The 20,953-nt window shown below is 30.4% G+C and overlaps 1 protein-coding gene across 4 annotated transcripts; it reads left to right on the top strand.

Annotated features, from left to right (window-relative positions):
- The first annotated feature begins 3,413 nt into the window (after positions 1-3,413).
- LOC121218566 (protein LURP-one-related 14) lies at positions 3,414-4,747 on the top strand. 4 transcript variants are annotated; one of them, XM_041095986.1, is made up of 4 exons: positions 3,420-3,758; positions 3,841-4,142; positions 4,205-4,420; positions 4,503-4,747. In XM_041095986.1, exons 1-4 carry the CDS (start codon positions 3,737-3,739, stop codon positions 4,629-4,631), a joined length of 669 nt encoding a protein of 222 aa, XP_040951920.1. In that variant the 5' UTR covers positions 3,420-3,736; the 3' UTR covers positions 4,632-4,747. The 4 variants fall into 4 exon arrangements, with proteins under 4 accessions (XP_040951919.1, XP_040951920.1, XP_040951918.1 ...); XM_041095987.1 differs by having other exon boundaries at positions 3,425-3,621; XM_041095985.1 differs by having other exon boundaries at positions 3,414-4,142; positions 4,226-4,420.
- The last annotated feature ends 16,206 nt before the right edge of the window (positions 4,748-20,953 follow it).

The following is a 20,953-nucleotide window of genomic DNA, read 5'->3' as shown; positions in this document are numbered from 1 at the left end:
TCGATTCCCCACAAAAAGTTGTCCACATCTCTTGCAGACCTTGTTCCCTTGAACTCCTTGGGCTTGGGAACATCAATATTAGGCTTGGGTGCGACGGCAGCTAACCCACCATTGCCCAAAGCAACCTTGTAGATTATGAGTTCACCCTTGAGCTCCGTAATCTCCCCTTTCAATGCCGCCACCATAGCCTCAATGGCATCATCTCTACCAGTCAACTGTTCCACATTATCCGTCACATACACTTTGAGCTGCTCCTACATGGACTGCAATCCATCATGGAGCCTATCATCGACATCATCAATCCTCTCCTTGATATCCCCCATGGAATTCTCAAGAGTGACGACACGATCCTCTAAAGCTAACAATATGTCCCTTGAGCGACTAGCTTTCCTAGCCCTCACACGGGTCTCCATTCTCTCAACGTTCCTAGCAACTTCTTTTGACATCTTTCAACGGTGGCTTCGAACCTTAGCTCCGATACCAACTGTCACGGACTTAGAGTTTTCCCACGCGATCCGTGCGGCCTTAGGCAGTTTCTTTGCTTAAAAATGCCTAAGTCAGCCTAACTCGCAATGATAAAGGATTCAACAGCAAAAACGCCTAAGTCGGCCTAACTTACAATGATAAAGGATTCAACAGAATTCCCTCAAGGCACCCGCGAAGAACAGCAGAAGAACGAAGTAAGAACGAACGTTGAAAGATGAACGAAAGCCACAGAAAAGCAAGAACACTTGAGAGAAAAGTTTGAGTGAATACTCTCAAAATTCTTATTGATAACTTAATGAGCAAAGAGGTCTCTATTTATAGTTGAGCCTCAAAGTACATCAAAGGCTACAATTAAAAGCTGTATACAATTAGAACTTTAAGACACAATTAGAAGCTGTATACAATTAGAACTCTAAGATTATATAATCATATCTTCTTGGATCACTTCCCATATTTACCAGGCTCTTAGGATGGACTTTTAATCTCTCCAAACAACGGACCAGTTTGGTTGGGCCAAATGACCTCCTTCAAATACGATGGATCGCACAAGTTTGTCATGGTTGCGTGCTTCCATGCGCAACCCATGACACTTACACTTAATTAACATTGTGTTACATGAACTTGGCCATTCTCCTAATTTAGTATTTGAAGTTTTTTACTAACTTAATATTTTTTTTCTTTGAATAACTTGTCGGCTCTTTACTAAAATAATAAAAAGCAGGACAACACCCAACTATACTTGCTCATGAGCTAGGCCGTCCAGCCTGCTCGAAAAGTGAAAAGGCTTGAGTAAAAATATAAGCTTGAAAAATGAATTTGAGTAAAATAATAAGGCCCGTTTAAAAAATAGGCCAAGCCTCGGGTAAGACTTTTTTTGGCCCAACCTTAACTCGAATATGTAAAAATAATAATTGCACTTTTTTTGTTGTTTTTTACTTCTTCTTCTTTTTTTACTATTTTGCTATCATTCCACTTATCTTAATATTTTTTCTAAATTTATTTTCAATTTGTTGGGAAATATTTATTTAAATGTTTTTAGCGTTTTTATGTATTATAATTTTTTTAAAAAATTATATAAAAAATAATATAAAAAATTAATACAGGTTGAGACTGAATTTTAATATTTTTATCCAGACAAAGTTTGGATAAAAATTTAAGCTCATTTTTCAGGCCAAACTAGACCCAAGCCTAATAAACAGACCTAAAATTTTAATTAAGCCTAACCTAAACCTAACCCAACCCATGATCACCTCTATACCCAACCATCAACTACAGCAGCTGAACAGGTGCATTAAAACACAGACCCACACCACCCACCGATTCAAAACACGCAAACAAACACAAAACCTCCAAAATAATACATTCATTTAAAACAAACAAATAAATTTAGCTTCCATCATATAAAATGGTTTAAATTTTTTAACGTTATCAAAGTGTTATAAAATGTTTACTTGCATATAATAATACATTCATTTAAAACATGTGTTGAGAATAGAATTATTCATGGATTGGGTCAAGTAAAAATTTTAGGCTTATTTTTTAAGCTTGAGCTCAGCTCAAAAAATGGACTTAAAAATTTTTCCAAGCCCAGTCCGTCCATATTAAAATTTTTTATATAATTTTTTATGTAAAAATAAATTTCAAAAAATTAAATGTACTAAAAATATTAAAATAAATATTTCTCGATAAATGGAAAAAAATATTTGAATAACATTAAGATAAGTGCAGCTTAGTAAGCAAATACTTCTAAAATAGTAGCAAAATTAATAAAAATAAAGGTTATACAATATCCAAACAATATAAACAAAATAGTAGCAATACAATAACGAAATGATAGCAAAACAATGAAAAAAACAGTGGCAAAATAGTAAAAAAATAGCAGCCTTTTTTTTTTTGTAAAGTTAGGCCGGGCTTGAGGTAAAAAAAATTTATCCAAGACCTAACCCATTTAAAAAGCAGGCCTTCTTTTTATCTAAAATCATTTTTCAAGCTTATTTTTTAATTCAAATCCTCCTACTCTTCATACGCACCTTCAAACCGGGTTAGGCCATGAACAAATATACTCAATATGGACCATCAAACAGAAAAAAAATACATGACAGTGATAATCTTATAATTAAATTTAATTTCATAAATCCAGTTGATCAATTTCGTAAAAAAGAAATACACAAAATACTCGTGGGATCCATCACACCGTAGGCGTGATAAGATCAAAAAGATGAAGCTTTAAATAATAATAATAATAAATCAAAACTAATAACTAAAGTGGTTTCTAGACATGTTTATGAGCTAGACTTGTTTAAAATTTGAGAGGATTTGGTCAAAAATATTAGGTTTAAAAAATGGGCATGAACAAAAAAGATTAGGCCTATTTAAAATATGGGTTAGACTCGGGCTTGAACATTCAAGGCCCCAAGCTTGACCAGGCCCGTTCTAAGTTTATAATTCTTTATATTGTGTTATTTTTATATATTATATAATTTAGAACACATTAAAAAATAAACTTATACTAAATGTATAATACTACTTTAATGTAAACATTAAAATAATGCTAAGATAACTATATAAAAATATTAAATATTAAATATTAAATATTAAAATAAAATAAAATAAATATTTAAAAAAATTAAAAATGTTAAGACAGACCTAAAATGAGCTTGGATTGGTCTTTTACAAATATGAGCGAGTTTGAGTAAAATTTTATGCCCAAATTTCGGGCCAGGCCGAGCTTGAATAAACATAAAGTATATTAATATCATACTTAGACCCGACCTGAACCCGACTCGACCCATGAACATCTCTAGCCGTTTCCTTCTAATTTATAAAGATATTTTTATCTTTAAGGATTTTTTTAAACCAAAAAAGAAAATCTTAAAAGCTACTAATAGTTTTTTTTTTCCATGCAGGCAGATAATGGGTGTGTTAATAAAACTAAGTGAATTAGCATCACTAGTTAAATACCCAAGAATAAATGGTTTTAAATATAATTATTTTTTTACTCTCCTATCTTAATAATTACTGTTCATAAGTTTTCTTCACCCGAATTTTGTTTCTTTTAAACAAAAATTTAATTTGCTTTTCCACCCTTTTTAATAAGTTTTCTTCACTTCCATTCGAAACTCGGATTATCCAAAGGTATGCTTTTTTATTCACCCATTTTCAACTTCTCAATTAGATTCTGAGATTTTACGCTTGGAATGTAATTTTTCATTTCAAAAGCCTTGTTTTCCACGTTAAAGAGGTCAAATTCATGAAAGAAAACAGCTTTATGGGTACTTTTTTTTTTTGGTTTATGTATATATGTCATGCCAATTTTGCCTTGTTTCCCATATTTAAAAGAAATTCATTTTCCAGGAAAACGAAATAAAGGTTACAATTTCCCAGTGTTTCTCTTTATGAGTTTCCAGTTTGTGAATAGATTCAGAAACATGGCGAGTGATGAAATGATTAAGGTTGTCGGGGATCGGTTCTGTGTCCCTTACACAATGGAACTCCTCGTCAAAAAGAAAATACAATCATTTTCCAATTCACATTACGATGTCTTCGATACCACTGGAAATATTCTGCTACAAGTCAACGGCGGTATTTGGAACTTGCAGAAGAAAAGGGTTATGAAAGATCCTGCAGGCTTACCTGTCGTCACTCTGCGGGAAAAGGTTGGTATGAATTTGTAATTATTGTTTTAATTGAAATGAGTAATGATGGGAAGATTTTTCAGCAAGCAATATCGTGGAAACAGGAATGGCAAATGCATGAAGGAGAAAGTAGGCATTGTCTGTGCAGTGTGAAACGATCGGGTGGTTTTAATATAAAAAGCAATCTGGATGTTCACTTAGCAAGCCCTTATAAAGATGCTGCCTGTGATTTTCGTGTCACCGGAAGTCTTGCTTCCCTTTCTATCAAAGTCCGGAGAGGCAATTCTATCATTGCTGAGGTATACAATATATGGTCTTTCATTAATGTGGATAATGAATGGATGGAACATTTTATGATTGATTTGCATTTGGAAAATGCAGGTTACGCACAGTTACACATGGGGAAGCTATAAGGGCAAAGAATGTTTCAAAATAAAAGTTTATCCAGAGGTGGACTATGCCTTCATTGTAGCTTTGCTGGTGATTATTCACGAAAACGACAACGCATAATCTTCCATCCTCAGATTTTTCCTGCTTTAACTTTCTCTCTACCTTCTATCAACTTTCTATCTCTTGTTGTGTAAATATGCTCATCATCATTCCATTATAAATATTAGGTTATGTTAGATGATTATAGGTGAATGGTAAAAATATGAAGATATAAAATCACTATCATAATACAATCCACTTTTCCATCTTGGTACCTAAAAAACTGTTAAATTGGTACTTAAATTACTTTTTCCCCCTTATATTGGTACCTTTGTCAGTCAATTGTTTGTTGAAGATGATCAACAATGATGTGACTCAATCATTAGGAATGTTCAAACGGTTTATTCGATAATTACTCGAATCGAACTACCATTAATCAAATTAATCAAAGTTTCAAAACTCTTAATCGTTAACAGAATTAAAATTTTTCATAAATTATTAACCAAACCAAATTAATTTTAACCGATCGGTTCACCCAAACTTATAACATGTTTTTTTTTTCAAACAAATTTAAAACAAGCCAAAATCAACAAATAACACAACACAAAATTAAAAACATTACATTAAATATATAATAAATATTACATTAAAAACAATATTCTTGACAACACTAAATTAAAAACATAATTAGCGTTCACTCAACGTACATATCAAACTAATTATTACAATTTTAATGATAGCACAAACACAGGATAGAAGCAAAGCTAACATCAATTTGCAACTTCAATCACAAAGTTATACAAAATAAAAGAAAGGTCCGATTTGTGATTATATTTCAAAATGAAAATGAAAAGGAAAAGGAATATATATATATATATATATATATATATGTTGAAGGCTTAAAACAAAAGGTTGTTGAACTTGAAAAGAATGAAGAAGGGGAAATGTGGTTAATATATTGGGCTTATAGATATATTATATATATGGGACTTGCATAATATATATAAGCTTACAAACATATAATATGTTATTAATTTTGTTTAATGGGTTAATAATGTTAATTACATGTTTTTAGACTGAATTAATTGATAATTGACTTTCGTAAAAATTTTAATCGAACCCAATCGAATTAATTTCAGTGGTTAGTTGATTAATCAACCTAATTTGATTCATCGAGTAATTTAGTTTTAACCAAAGTACACATAGAGATATGTAGCATAAAAAGTCACATAAGCACCGAGCATTCACTAGTGATGATCAATCAACTTTTAATCTGAATTTTTTTTTATAATTTATATATATTAAACTATTTATATTATATATAATTTATATTTTATATAATTTATTTAGTATGAAAAATGTACTTTCATATATTTAAAAATTAAATTTTTATATAAGTTTTAAACTTATATTTTCAATATTTGATATTTTTTGGCTCCAAATTTATCACGCCCTGAAATGCAGGTTAAATTTTTAGGTTAAATCTGTAAATGTTGAATTTATTTTAATTTTCTGTTGGAGTGCGTAATTGAGCTTTTGTTTGGGCTTAATTTGTTAAAATGTCGTAAACTGTATCGATATTTGCGTAAGTATCGATACCTGTCTAATAGGTATCGATACCTTTGTATTTTCTAGTGTAGAAAATCTTAATGTGCCACCCAACTCTAGTATATAATCATATTTTTCTTTGGTCGGCCCCTCTTTTCACATCCCTAGTTTACCATTGCCTCTCTTAACCTAATTCTCTCTACTTTCTCTGTTTTTCCTCCTTGCATCACCTCTCCCTTCTCCTCTCTTCTCTTCTTTTTTCTCTTATTTTCTTTTCCTGTTCCTCTTTCTCTTCCTCGTTTTGCTTCCTAGTCGTCGCCCCTTTTACCATCTTGTTGCTGTCATATTTTGCATTTCTCTTATCGAATCACCTTATTTGTTCAGACTTCTTTGGCATTTTGATTCGTCAATGAAAACTTCTGTTATCTTTTGTCGTGGGTTGGTAAGTGTGATCCACTTCAATGGTTAGATCTCGTTTTCCTGTTGTACAATTGAGTTATGTTATTCTTTTCTTCTTACTTAATCGATCTCTTTCAAATCTTGTCGAAAATCCATATCGCCAATTTTTGATGTCATGTGTTTGATGTTTGAAGGAGCTGATCTGGGAGAATCAGATTAGATTTGAACTGGAGGAGAACACCGGTGGAGTGAAGGGGTCATGGGCTTGTGGTGAAGGTGTGTGCCTTAACTAAGTAGAGTCGTGTGTGTGTGTATGTGTACGCCTTGTCGATTGTGTATGTGCTATAATGGTTACTTGGTTGCTGTTATTTTTAAATAAATATTGAATAACTTGGTGCATGAATCCAATTGCAATGAAAATTATCAAATCTGAAAGGATTGCAATTGTGGTTAAGTTGCCAAAAAATCATAAGTATGATATTACTATATTGTCAATTTATGAAACTGTGATGTTGGGTGAAACCGTGATGTTGTTTCTGTGATGATATTGCATATTCTATTGACTTATGCCCCACTCTTATTGTATATAAGTTAAATTGTCACTGTTCTCATATTGATAACATGTTGATACTATCACAGTATGTTGTATTGTCACTGATTATTAATAGCATGCAACATTGATGCATGGGACTGAGTTATTGAAGGAGGAAGTGCAAGCATATAATGTTGGATCTATAACACCCTTAACCTGTTTCCGTTACTAGATTAGGGTTACAGACGTTACAGTACAGACCAAGACATTTATCATCAAATAGAAACAAGAATATAAAATAAATGATAACATTCAATAGCTTATAAAAATCAGGGTAAAATACACTTACTGGCCTTAAATCGAACTTACGGAACCCTAAAAATAGTTTGAAAGCAATCCGCACAAATTTGAATCAAAACAAAAAAAAATATGCAAAAATATAAAAATTCTGGAAACATGGGTCACACGGCCATGTGGAATAGCCCAGGCCGTGTGGCTTCACACATAGCCATGTGGCTTCCCCACACGCCTTTGTAGCCAAACCATGTAACTAACTGTGACCATGTGAAAAATGCTACACCTAAAATTAATAAGACACATGACCGTGTGGAATAGCTCAAGCTATGTGCACCTTAAAAAACTTCTAAAACAAGGCAAACTTTCATCCAACACTTAGGTTCCAAGCCAAATCAAAATAAACCATTTTCATACTTTAAAAACACATTTAACCAAGCCTAAAACATAGCAAAACAATCAATCTAAGTGCCTAACCAATGTGTTATCATTGACACCACAATTCAATTATCAACCTCAATTCACTTGACACATCAACTAATTGCATTCAAATTCATAAGTTCATATATAAAACTCATGCCAAATTTATCATTTCTTTTTAATCATTCACATCATGATTCAAACACTTAAATAAGGTTTATATCACATGACCAAATCAACTTTATATGAACATATTCACACCAAGATTAAAGGCACATACACAAGTAAGCTTATACTAAGCTTAAAACATAATATTTGTAATAAGTATCTAAACATATACAAAAACACCTTTTACATGCCATATAATCCAAAATAAACCTATCAAAGTTTACCAAAATGTATCTGGATAGTGTGATCTTCAAGTTGATCTGATTGCCCGACTCCACAAAATGTTATTTACAAGGAATAGAAAAGAACACAAATAAGCTTCACTAGAACTTAGTAAGTTCAACGGTTAAAATGATAAAGCTTACCCGAATTAAACATAACAATTTTAATAACAAGATTAAAAGTTAGAGTTTCCTGTCAACCACAATCCATAACGAGTGAGTTTATACATAAACAAGTACGAGATCATTCACTATCAAGACACAATGCTATTAGGAGATTCATGAATAATCTTTCAACAAATTAATAGCAAGACATTTAACACAAGGAACACTGCTCGATGAAAGATATACATATATGAGTACACATTTATCCATCCAAAACACGCCAAACGTTCAAACGAGTCAATCCAATCGATAACACGCGTCGGCACCAGGTGCCTAGCCCGTAGGCTAACGTCCCTTCGAAAACACGCCTAGGCACTAAGTGTCAAGCTCAAAAGCTTTACATCTGCCCCCGGTAACACGCTAGAATCACTGTAATATATCACGATAGCCCATAAAAAATATTGGAATTTGGTATATTAAGTGTGATATCACATGTCAGAAATCATCGTCTCATCTCAAACCAATTCTCGTACAGTGTGTAACAGCCCGGTTTAGACCCTAGTTTGAACTATAGTTTTGGAACCACAAATCTGAGGTTGTAAAATTCTTTTAATATTATTTTTGGTAATTACAGCATGTTATTTGATATGTGTGAAATTTTCGTGATTTAATTTTACCGATTGGTTGTCTAATTTGATAAAAGGACTTAATCGCGTAAAATGTAAAAGTGGCATTTTAATTGTTCAAGTGATTAATTACTTTGATTAATTAAGGATGGGATCCTTATGTTGTAATTTGGCCATTAAACCATGGGATGGACGATTATGGGCTTATTTTATATGGTTTTCTAATTAAATTGCAAAGGTTAAAATAGTAAATGGTATATTAATAAGAAATAAATAAAACAAAGCCATATTAGTGTTCATATTTTTCATTCTCTTCAACCGAAAATAAGAATGAAGGAGAGTATGGAAGTTAGAGAGGAGGTCGATTGCATGTAGTGGAAAACTATGAAATTGATTACTTAAAAGTTAAAAATTTTGAAGTGGATGGGTAACTCTTCTAAACTCTCCTTCGCATATCTTTTCATTGATGAATTTTGGTTAAATTATTGATTTAAGTTTGACAGAATGTGTGAGGGAAGGAACAAAATTGAATTGATAGAATCGGTGTTGGGAAATATTAGCAAGCATTCCTTGAACTTTTATTCTTTTGTGTTTGCGAATTGGGGAAAACTGTTAGATTGCTGTTCGAATTGTACCCCTATTAGTATTGTTAATTGTTGTTCTGTTATTATTGTTCGATCATGGTTGATGCTGTTGAATATTGCGGTGATAATGATGCTTAGAAAAGGGTGTATGCATGTTGTTTTATGGACTGTTGTTTGGTGTATTAATGCAACAGTAAATTGTTGTTTAGACGTCAATAAATGTGGTCTTAGTGACTTTAAATTATGTTAATAATGGTTGAAGTTTCCAATGAATATATAATGATGTATTTATTATGTTTGGAACTTGAGAAAATGAGTGTTTGATACTGTCATTAATGTAGCTGAGAAGATAATAAAAGATTAGATTAATGCTGCATATATGTATGACCGAATGCCTTTTGAAGTGTTAAATTAATTATATTTATTAGTTGCAGCTTATGTGTAAAAATCTGAATGTTAAAGGGGTTAATGCAACCATTATTAAAGTTATTAAATAAGAATAAAAGCAGAGTAAATACTACAGAATTTATGTCTTAAGTGTTAGTTAATGAGTTGATTAAGTAGTGATAAATAGCCGTATGTTTATATTGTTTGGGCGGTTCATGGACTATTTATCACAACAGGAGAAAAATGTGTTAATAATGCTAATTAATGTTGATTAAAATTGTTAAAGAGTGTAATTAGTGATTAATATGTGTTGCATTAATAAGTTAATTGTTAATTATTATTAAAGTTTGTTTCGGTGGGTCAATTGGGCTGCTAGAATGCAGAATTTCAATGTTGTTTGAATTAATAATAAATACCTAATTATACTGCCATATTTTGATTTTGTGTATTAATGTTGTTTATTAAAGAGTATCTTAATGCTATCTAAATATGTAAGTCTTTGAGACTTTCTTTTAGGTTTCATCAACTATTATAAATTCCTACTGTATTTATGTTGTCCAAATTGGAAAGAATTGGATAATGACTATGTTTGTGTTGACCATCTGTGAGGAATAAAGATGTTTTTACTAATTGTAATTAAATGATAGACTGGTTTGAGTTTGAACTTGATTTAATATTTGAGTTAGTTAACAAATTGATTTATTATGTTTTGATCGTGAAATAAATAGATCGATTATAAATTGGGGAAAAGAGAAGGTCATGAAATAATCATTTGCGATTTGAGGGAAGTTCGTATAATCGAACTTCAATGTATATTTATGGAATTGATGAAAGACAGTATGAATGTATTCATATAATTAATTTAATTGTGGAACATAAATTAAATGTTCGAAATAAGAAAAAACGCAGGATCGAACACAATCGTTTTGTAACGAAAGACTAATCGACGGAAAAGACCATGGTTGGACCATGGCAGTACATGATTTCGTATAAGACCACGTCTGGGACGTTGGCATCGATTTGAGATTTATGTGTAAGACCATGTCTGGGACATTGACATCGTATATGATTTTGTGTAAGACCATGTGTGGGACATTGGCATCGTATATGATTTTGTGTAAGACCCTGTTTGGGACAGTGGCATCGATAGTTGATTACATGTAAGACCACGTCTGGGACGTTGGCATTATACGAGCTTTTCGAGCTAATCGAGTATCCTTATTGATTCTGAATGGTTCAACGGACAATATCAAGAAATGAATAAATATGTGGAAGTATGTCTGATTCAGGTACGTACGAAGTGTATATGTTATTCAAAATTGAAATGTGAGTATGTTTAAAATGACGATATGTGAAATATATGAAAATGAATGAAATGAATGTATACAAATGAACGTTGTGTACATATGCTCATTATATGAAATTGTGGTCATATATTTCGAATATGAGAATTATGAAACATGAAACATGGTGTTGAGGTATGCTAATTTGGTTTGAAAGTTGGATTAGATAATTGATATTGAGATGGTGGTGTTATGATGCATGGTTAGCATATAGGTGAAATGGCTAGTAAAGCATGACGTGTTCTAGTTGGTTATGTAATTAATATGTGCAAATTTAATTTGTATAAATGAGCTAATGGTTGCTATTCAAATTTGAAAGCATGGTTTATATGTTCATTGATAAATAAGATAAGTGAAGTTACTTAATGTGGTCATAAGACTTTACGAATATGATGAATGTATATGTGGTTGAGATTTGCTAAATTCGGGCTAGTTAAACTGAATTATAAATATCATTGAGATGATTTATTTTCTTATGGCTTACTAAGCTTTCAAAGCTTATTCTGTGTGCTTTTCCTATGTTTATAGAGTTTCGGAGACTTGCTCGGGTTGGAAGTCGTAGGAGACCTCATCACACTATCTAGTTTTCGCTTCTGTAAATAAATGCTTTGAGATTTGGTTATGTGGCATGTATAAGCTAGTTTTGATATGGTTTGTTTTGAAATCGTATATATATATAGCCATGCGAAAATGGCTTGATTACGATGTTAATAGTTGTGTGTATTCGTTCATGATTTATGCTTATATTGAAAGTATATCTCAAGTTATATATGTTTGTGGTGTTTGGTTATATGATTCAGCTAATGAAATAGATGTATTGACATATATTCGATATATGAAGTGTAATGATATATGCTTGGATATATTTTAAATATTCGAATGTCATAGATTTGATGGTCACATGGTTCAGACTTTAAAAATATGAAACATGTGCAATGTAGTTTCGATGTATGAAAGCTTGATCTGAAACTTGCATAGATTATGAGTAATGATGTAATTGAATTACGAATCATGACTTGTAATGTAAGTCTTGGTTAGCATGAAATAAGAGTATGGGTTATGCATGAGCCATAATTAGTAACATGTTTGAATTTGGTTGATATTGAAAATCAAATATGCATATCTGGTTTAAATGAATAAATGATTTGTGGCTATATGAGTTTGGAAATGTTAAAAAGGTATAATATTATAATTTGGTGTATGAAAAGTGGTATATGACTGTGCTGAACTATGTCTAGTTAGGTAACAGCTCATAACCCTATTTCGGTGACGGATACGGGTTAAGGGTGTTACATTTGGTTGGTATCAGAGCTATGGTTTTGTCGGTTCTAGGACTAACATAGCGTATATGAGTCTAGCTATACATGCCATATTTAACCTGCGATAGTGTGATATCTCCCGACTCTGACGAAAATTATTTTGATGAGACAGATATGCTTTCCAACTGAGCTAATTCTGATAGTACAGAAGTAAATACTCAAATGTTTGAGTGAAAATATATTGATGATGAGTTGAAACTCATAAAGTTATGAATAAGAATACAATATATTTTGTTGTTGATAAATGTTGTAATGATATGAGTATATGAGTATGTGGCCTATGATTGCTATATGAATGCTTTGATTGTGAATTAGTGATTTGAGTTGGCATGTGAACTATGTGTAAAGAAAAAAAGTGATTATAAGCAGATGTTTATTAAATGTTCTGAGAATGTGAAATTAGTAATAAACTGGCTATTTGTAATAGTATGTGTTATGTGCATTTATGTGCGAGTTAAATTTGAGGCTTTACTACCCTCACCCCCTTATCAGTAAAATGTTACAATGAAATCTGTAAGATTTGGATCGAATATGCTCACAAGTGTAGAGTTACAGAGGTTCGTGTTTGAAAGATTACTAATGTGGTCAGATAAGAGAATGGGTCAGCAAATTGAGATAGTGCTGTAAGAGATATTGAATCGTTTTAATGGCCATTCGTATTATGCAAAGTCGCTGTTAACGAAGAAGTTGAATTCGATGAAATAAAAGTATTCAAGTATGATATCTAAAGAAAGGTATTAACTAAAAGTTCTTTTGAACTGATTTCTGTTATTGATGGGATAATATGGACTTAATGATGACAAAATTAGACAGTTGAATAATGTTTGAATTGTATTGATGGCTAAGTTCAATGGTTATAGTCGGGCAGTTACTATGATTTCTTCTGAGCATTCTATGTGTACATTTATCCCCAGAAGTATATGTGACTGTTTAATTTCAAAAGGAATTCTTATCGTATAAGAACATTAGCTAAACATACTAATAGACGAAAGTATCGTTGGTCTGTTTGGGTTATGTTTGGCATTGTTCTGTTTTTCTCTGGTATTTATTTCATTGTGTGGATATGAAAGTCGACAGTAAAATTTGTATAATGCTAATATTCTGTTTCTACTAGCTATTGTTCTGTTAAATATACGTGAAGATTATATTGCTTCTGTTACGGTGGATCTTAGTATTTATGAGTGACGTTGTTCTTTCTGGAAATTTTCTGGGATATCGTCGGAATTGTTATCATTTTATATGGGTTGTAATTTTTAGATATCATGTGTAGCTTCACATGTTAAAATTTCACTATCCCGGTTTTCTTATGATTCTTTGTGATTATCTATAAGAGATATCCATTTGACGGAAGTGGTTATATCTATTATATTATAATTTCTATTTTGAAATATGGGAGTACTGTAGTACCGTTATCAGAGTTATAGAAGTTGTGTTTCTGCATTGGTTGCTGTTTAAACCATATTTGATTTTCTTCTGTGTTCAAATGCTTTATTAACAGCCGAGATAATATCTATTTATAGGGTGGAGACATCGTTCTCATTAAGGCCCAATGATTTCTATCTGATAAAGGTGACTTCAATATAATTCAGAACTTCGATGATTAATATATGAGACAACTTTATTATAAACTCTTTTCTAGTTCTCGTGAAAGGTTCGACATCGACAAAAGTGAAAATGATAGAAAATCAAGATCAAATCTGTAAAATGATATGTTTGGGGCTATCCTTTTAACGAGAAGAAAAGATTTCTTTGAAAAGACTGATTCAGTGGTTTAGTCTGATTTGAATTATTTGTTTGAAAAGATAATTGGGTTATATGTGTTTGAATCTATCCACCGGACTGGAAATAAACTTTGAACGTACATGTGTGAATTGAGGGATAGTCTGGAAGAAGAATTCATATTCTTGAAGATTTGATACAGAATTATATCTATCGGAACGATTCTATCTGGGAAATGTTGTGGTAAATTAAAGTTAGTTCGATTGTTGAAGTTTTCCTTTTTGCACGAAGATATTGTCAATTGCTTCGATCCAATCTTAATAAATCTTCAAGTTACCATGCACAAGTAGATTGGATATCAAGGATAGGATGACAAGCATCTCTACCAAATAAATCTCAACCTAAACATATATGTTACCAAGATTTGTCAATCCAAACATGACATTTTTTCTGAGTTACTGGTGCAATAGGCAACTGGCATTTGACAAGGTACTAAAAGAAAAATGCCTCAACAATATTTTTTAATTTTTTAAATTTACATATTTTTAAATTATGTATATTTAATTTTCATATAATTAATTTATTATAAAAATAAATTTTCATTAATATATATTTTAAATATAAATTTTATTTTTATTGTGAGAAGAAAAATAAATTGTATTCACTCGAATTAGAAAAAGACATTTTAACATTAACAACAATAAACAAAATTGTATTGATTGATTTTGGCAACGATCATGTCTATTTTTTTAAATATCGAAATGTTACCTTATACATTTAAAAATTATTTTAAATTTAATTTCGTGTATTAATTATCAAGTAAAAATCAAAAAATATTTTTATGGATAAAATAATTCATGTAATTCATGAATATATAAATGTAAACTCAAAATTCATAAACAAACAAGCACAAATCCTTAGTAATATATGACCAAATACAACAAATTATGTTTAGTCACACAACATTATTAACCATACATACTCATTAAACATACTTACATTGTAACTTAATATAAGTACACATGCATTAAAATTTAAAACCATATGTCAATGTAGAATGCATATATATTTGGGACAGAGTCTAAAAGTTAGGGTAGTCCTGCCTCTTCTAAAATAGAAAATTTTGTATTTAGGCCTTTCATAGGTCTTTTAAATTTTTTTAAAATTTTAAATTAGTAAAGATAAAATTACATATTTACCCTCCTAAAAATGCTAAAAATTTGATTTAATTCTTTAAAAATTATAAAGATATAGACTATTAAAATAGTGAATTTATATTTTTACTATCGCAAAAATTACAATTTAATTTTGACCCTTAAAAAATTTTCTAATTTCGCCCCTGCTAAAAATATATGTGCTAATATATGAACATACAACATACATAAATTTAAGATAAAATACATGAAGAAATGATAAATATTACATAATAACCAAGTGTCATCATTATGCATGAACAATTTGCATGTTGTGCTATCCTTAGCCATTACAATGAAATGTATACATGGAAAACTCATCCTCCAACACTTCTCATGTTGTAACCACTTTAAAGTACATGTATGGACTTGGACTTTAAGCCAACTTCAAGGGAAGTATGGATATCTATTGTGGAATTTAAATCTACGTCAATTAGATTAGTAAAATTTTAAATTTACTATTCAATCAAAGCTTTATTTTGATTTATTTTATATATTTTTATTTTAATATGCACAATTTATTATCTCCATTAATTTTATATATTAATAATGTTATTAATGAGTTGGTGTTGTTGAAAATATATTACTGTAAAATGAAATCGCTAGTACTAACAGGAAAAATAAGTTGAAGGTAAATAAATCAAATAATCATTGTGCCATGAAAGAATCACTGCCTTTGAAGCAAATTCACCCTAATCAGTGTAATCGTGTAGTAGACGTCGCCCCCCAGGTTAACACAATATTTCAATATTCCTATACCCGTATAAGAAGATGGAACACAATTGGTATTACTCTTCTTGAAAGGAATTGAAAAAATAGGTCGAAAAATAAAACCAAGGATTTGGTCGGAAAATTTGACTAGAAAAGATAACTAAAATGAAAACAGCCAAGCTGTGAAAAGAAGAATGAAGTTATTGTTTTGGAATGACCTGCTACTTATATTATTTTCTGAAGGGGCAAAATAGTTTTATATTATTTTTTGAAGGGGCAAAATGGTAAAACACGTAGTGTTAATTTCCACAAAAAGTGCAACAGTCTGCAACGATTAGAGAATTTTCTATTACAGCCAGAGGATTTTATAAAAATACCAAGCAAGGTAACAATGCATGTGTGTTGGTCTTTAGCCCGAATTACTCAATAAAAGTAAGAGACAATGCTATATTTAAACCCTCTTAGAAGTTTTTTCTCAACCTACATGGGATTACCCATTTTGCATTACCAACAGGTGTCATGAGTCAACTCGATACTAACTCACAATTGATGAAAAAATCATGATAATTAATTGTAATGCATTTAGTATTGCTTAGATGTATTTATGTGTTTAAATTTCGTTTTACTCATAATTTAATCTAACTTTTTATTTTAATATTGTACATAATGTGCTATTATAATTATTTAGTTTCAAATCATATGTTTCATTGTTTAATAAGTATAGTACTTTAGTATTGTTTATGTGATATATTTGTTTTTAAATTTTGTTTTATCATAATTTAATTTAATTTTTTGTTTTAATATCGTACATATTTCACGAGTTATTATGATTCAAACCATACATATCATTATTTATTATATATTATTTTTAACACATATTTATACTTTAAATTTATAATTTTCATATAAATACACGTATGATAAGATTTCCAAAATAATTGCACGACATAGAATCTATTTATATAATATCACACACACATATAAGAGTTATCATAACCGTAGAAGCCTCACATATATATCATATACAAAATATTATATTTAATATACATAGAAAAAGTTATACTTTAATCTCCAAGGCTCCATCAACAGCATGAATTAAAATAGATTTTTCTATTTTTTTCTCTTTTCTTTATTTTGTTATATTCATAATAATAAAAAAATAAATGATAATGCTCATATTATTAATAATAAGTAATAAACTAAGAATAAAATATAAACAGACTTCAAAGGAACAATTAAAACCATAAAACACAGACGAAATATTGTGATTACACCCACCACCACCACCACTAGTTGTTGTCATGGTCACGAAAGCTATTGCCATTCCCTTTTAGCGTATGGGTTTAGATCCCTACAAAGAAATATGAAAAGTCAAACACACTCCAGCACAAAAGAAGGGTCCAATCTACCATTTGAACAGTTGGATTAGAGTGAAAACTGGACCTACTTCCAGCAACGGAATCAGGATGTTAATCTTAAGGGGTTAAGTTAAAATTAAATGTGCAAAAAATATTTTTGGGAAGGGCTTACTTATATTTTTAGGAGGACTATGATATATATACAAAAGGGAGGAATTGCAAAAATCTTAAACCTTGGATGACCTACTTATATTTTTGGGAGGACCATAGTATATTTACAAATGACTAAATTGAAAAAAAAATTAAACTTTCGGGGGGCCATGACCTCCCTGGGCCTCTACTTGGCTCCGTCGGTGCCTGCTTTCGCTCTACAACTCCTCATGCCTAACGGAAATGATGGTTAAAGTATCAAGAAGATTTTTATATTTAGAACTTGATTGCATTTTGCCTCATCCGCTTAAAATAAATAAATTAATTTTTATATATTAGATCAAAAAGTAAATTGGTCCTTTCTAGTAAAATTTTCATCCATTTTTACTGTTAAAAATTGGTCATTGTACATCAAAATGAGGTACACATGGCACCGCACGTAACTATTTGATTATTTTGTCAGCAATATCAGTTTTTAACAATAGAGATAGATGGAAATTTTACTAGAAAGGATCAATTTGCTCTTTAATCTAATGTACAAGGACTAATTTATCTATTTTTTTAGTAAAGGGGCAAAATATAATTTAACTATTAATATAGAGACCTCTATAATACTTTTACTTACATTAATCCCATGATTCACCCAAAATCTAATCCAACCATCATAAAAATTCTAGCAAGAAAATCAAGAAAATATATTGACCTAGTTTCAAAATTAGAGATGTTTAAAGGTAGGATAAGTTGGTTATGAGTAGAATTTATTAAATGTATGAATATATTTTATGCTTTTTCAAACTCAACGTGATCTAAAATTTGGGATTTTAAATTATACTCAAGTCTACTTATATTTGCAAATGTATAATCCAAATATGTTTTAAGCCCATTCATATCTTTTTTGAATTTTTTTACAAAAACATATTTTATTTTTATTAAAAATAAAAAAAAGCCAATTTAACATATTTTCTAATATTTACAATATTATCTATATCTATATTTCTCTATGCTTATATCAAGTCTTTTATTGAGTTGGTGTCATGAGTCAACTGAGTACAGGGGCGAAACCAGAAAATTTTGTAGGGGGCCGAAGTTAAATTATAATTCTTATGATAGAAAAATGCAATTCCTCCATTTTAATAGACTATATCTTTATTATTTTTAAAGGATTAAATCAAATTTTTATATTTTTAGGGGGTCAAAGTGCAATTTTACCTTTATTAATTTACAATTTTAAAATTTTTAAAGGGTCCATATGGAAAATTTTTCATTTTAGGGGGAGCCAAGGCCTCTGCCATCCCTCTAGTTTCACCACTAATTTAGAACCAATTCAGTTGTAAAATTATTAAATTAGACTCTCATATATGAATTAAGTTATATTTTTTTATGAGGACGTTTGTATCTTTTTATATATAATATATCAATAAAAAATCGACCGGAATAAGTTTTGAACTTAAAACACTATGTATATGTAACAACCTGATTTTAAGGTTAGTCAAAATAGCGGTTTTGGGACCACAATACGAGGTTAAAATAATTATTTTATTATTTTATTAATGTTTACAGTATGATAGAATGTTAGTGTGAAAATTTCGTACAGAAATTTTATCGTTTGAGTGGTTAATTTAATAAAAAGAACTAAATCGCATAAAGCATAAAACTTGTGTTCTATTAGCTAAAAGTGTCAAATAGCTATAGAACATTAAAGTAAAGGTCCTTATGTGATAATTAGCCCATTTATGGGTTAGTGGATGATAGTGGAGTGGCATTTGGTGTAATTATTAATGTTATTAAAGGTTAAATAAGTAAAAAGGCAATTATATGTTAAATTAAATAAAACAAACAATTTGTATCATCTTTCTTCTTCATTTTTACAACCGAATATGGGAGAAAAAAAAACATCCATGAATGCATAACATTCGGCCAAGCTTGCTAGCTAAATTGTCCCGTTTTTGTCCCGTTTTTAATGATTTTTATATTTTTGAGATCGTTGCTTCGTAATCTAGCTAGCTCGTACCTCCGATTTCGAAACTGTTAAAGATTTTGATAGTTTTCATGGTTGAATACATGTGTTAATTGATGTTTGATGATGAAATATGAAATTTTGATGATAGTTTTACATGTTTGGTAAAGTGATTTTGAGTAAAAATGTCAATTTTGGACTAAATTGAGAAAAATGATAAATTGTGCAGTAAAAGTGTGAATAAATGAAAATTTTGGGCTGTTATGGCAATAATAAAAATTCGGCTAGCTTGGTTTTGTGTTTAATTTCATGAAATTGTGATTTTATGTGATAAGGACTAAATTGCAAAAATGTGAAAGTTTGGAGGCAAAAGTGTAAAATTTCCCTAATGTGTCAATTGTGTTAAATTGAGAGAATTAGTGATTAAATAAGTAAATTTGGTTATTATTTGATTTATAAAAACAAGATTTGGACCTAGAAACGAGAGAAAAACTACGTATTGGATTAGTCGACCTAATTTTTCGTTTCAGCGAACGAGGTAAGTTCGTATGTTAAATAATGTTCTTAAATTATGTTCTAAATGTTCATTTATCATTGAATTGAATTGAATGTTGATTGGATGAGTATGAGCTTGAATCGATAAAGTTACGACATCCGAAAGTCTCGTACGAACAATAGGAATATTTTAGGATACTGAGATGTGATTCGTGTAAGACCATGTCTGGGACATTGGCACCGATATAAGATTCGTGTAAGACCATGTTTGGGACATTGGCATGGATATGAGATTCGTGTAAGACCATAACTGGGCTATTGGCATCGATATATGATAGCATGTAAGACCATATCTGGGATATGGCATTGTACGAGTTATACGAGATTTCTAAGTATCCTTAGCAATTTTGAATGGTTCAACGGGCAAAGTCAAGACGAGAATAAAAGTGTAAACGAAATAAGTGGTACAGGGTACGTACAATACTCATACGTATATTGAATGAAAGAAGATTGATAAATAGATGTGAGCTCATGTATATTACATGGAAAGGTTTGAGTTTATATAAATGTTTGATTTTTATAAATGCTTATTGAGGGTATCGAATTTCACATGATGAGTAAGTGGATAATTATGAGAAATCCATATAGTTATATTGATTATGAATATGTAATGAATATAGGATTGAATGTGGGATATCTTAAATTGCTTATGCATATATAAATGTGAATGAATTGGTGAGAATATATTAGATCTATATGAACATGGAAATGAATAAGCTTGTGAGACCCTTGGTTAGCTATGTGTATGGATTCATGGTATAACGGTGAAAGCAAATGAGTAACATTGTAATTTGTAAATACTTAATATGTGTTA

Source organism: Gossypium hirsutum, chromosome D06 (genome assembly GCF_007990345.1).
Source record: "Gossypium hirsutum isolate 1008001.06 chromosome D06, Gossypium_hirsutum_v2.1, whole genome shotgun sequence".
In the NCBI taxonomy this organism is placed as follows: domain Eukaryota; kingdom Viridiplantae; phylum Streptophyta; class Magnoliopsida; order Malvales; family Malvaceae; genus Gossypium; species Gossypium hirsutum.
The sequence above is the reverse complement of the archived record's forward strand: the minus strand, read 5'-3'. Positions and strand labels throughout refer to the sequence as shown.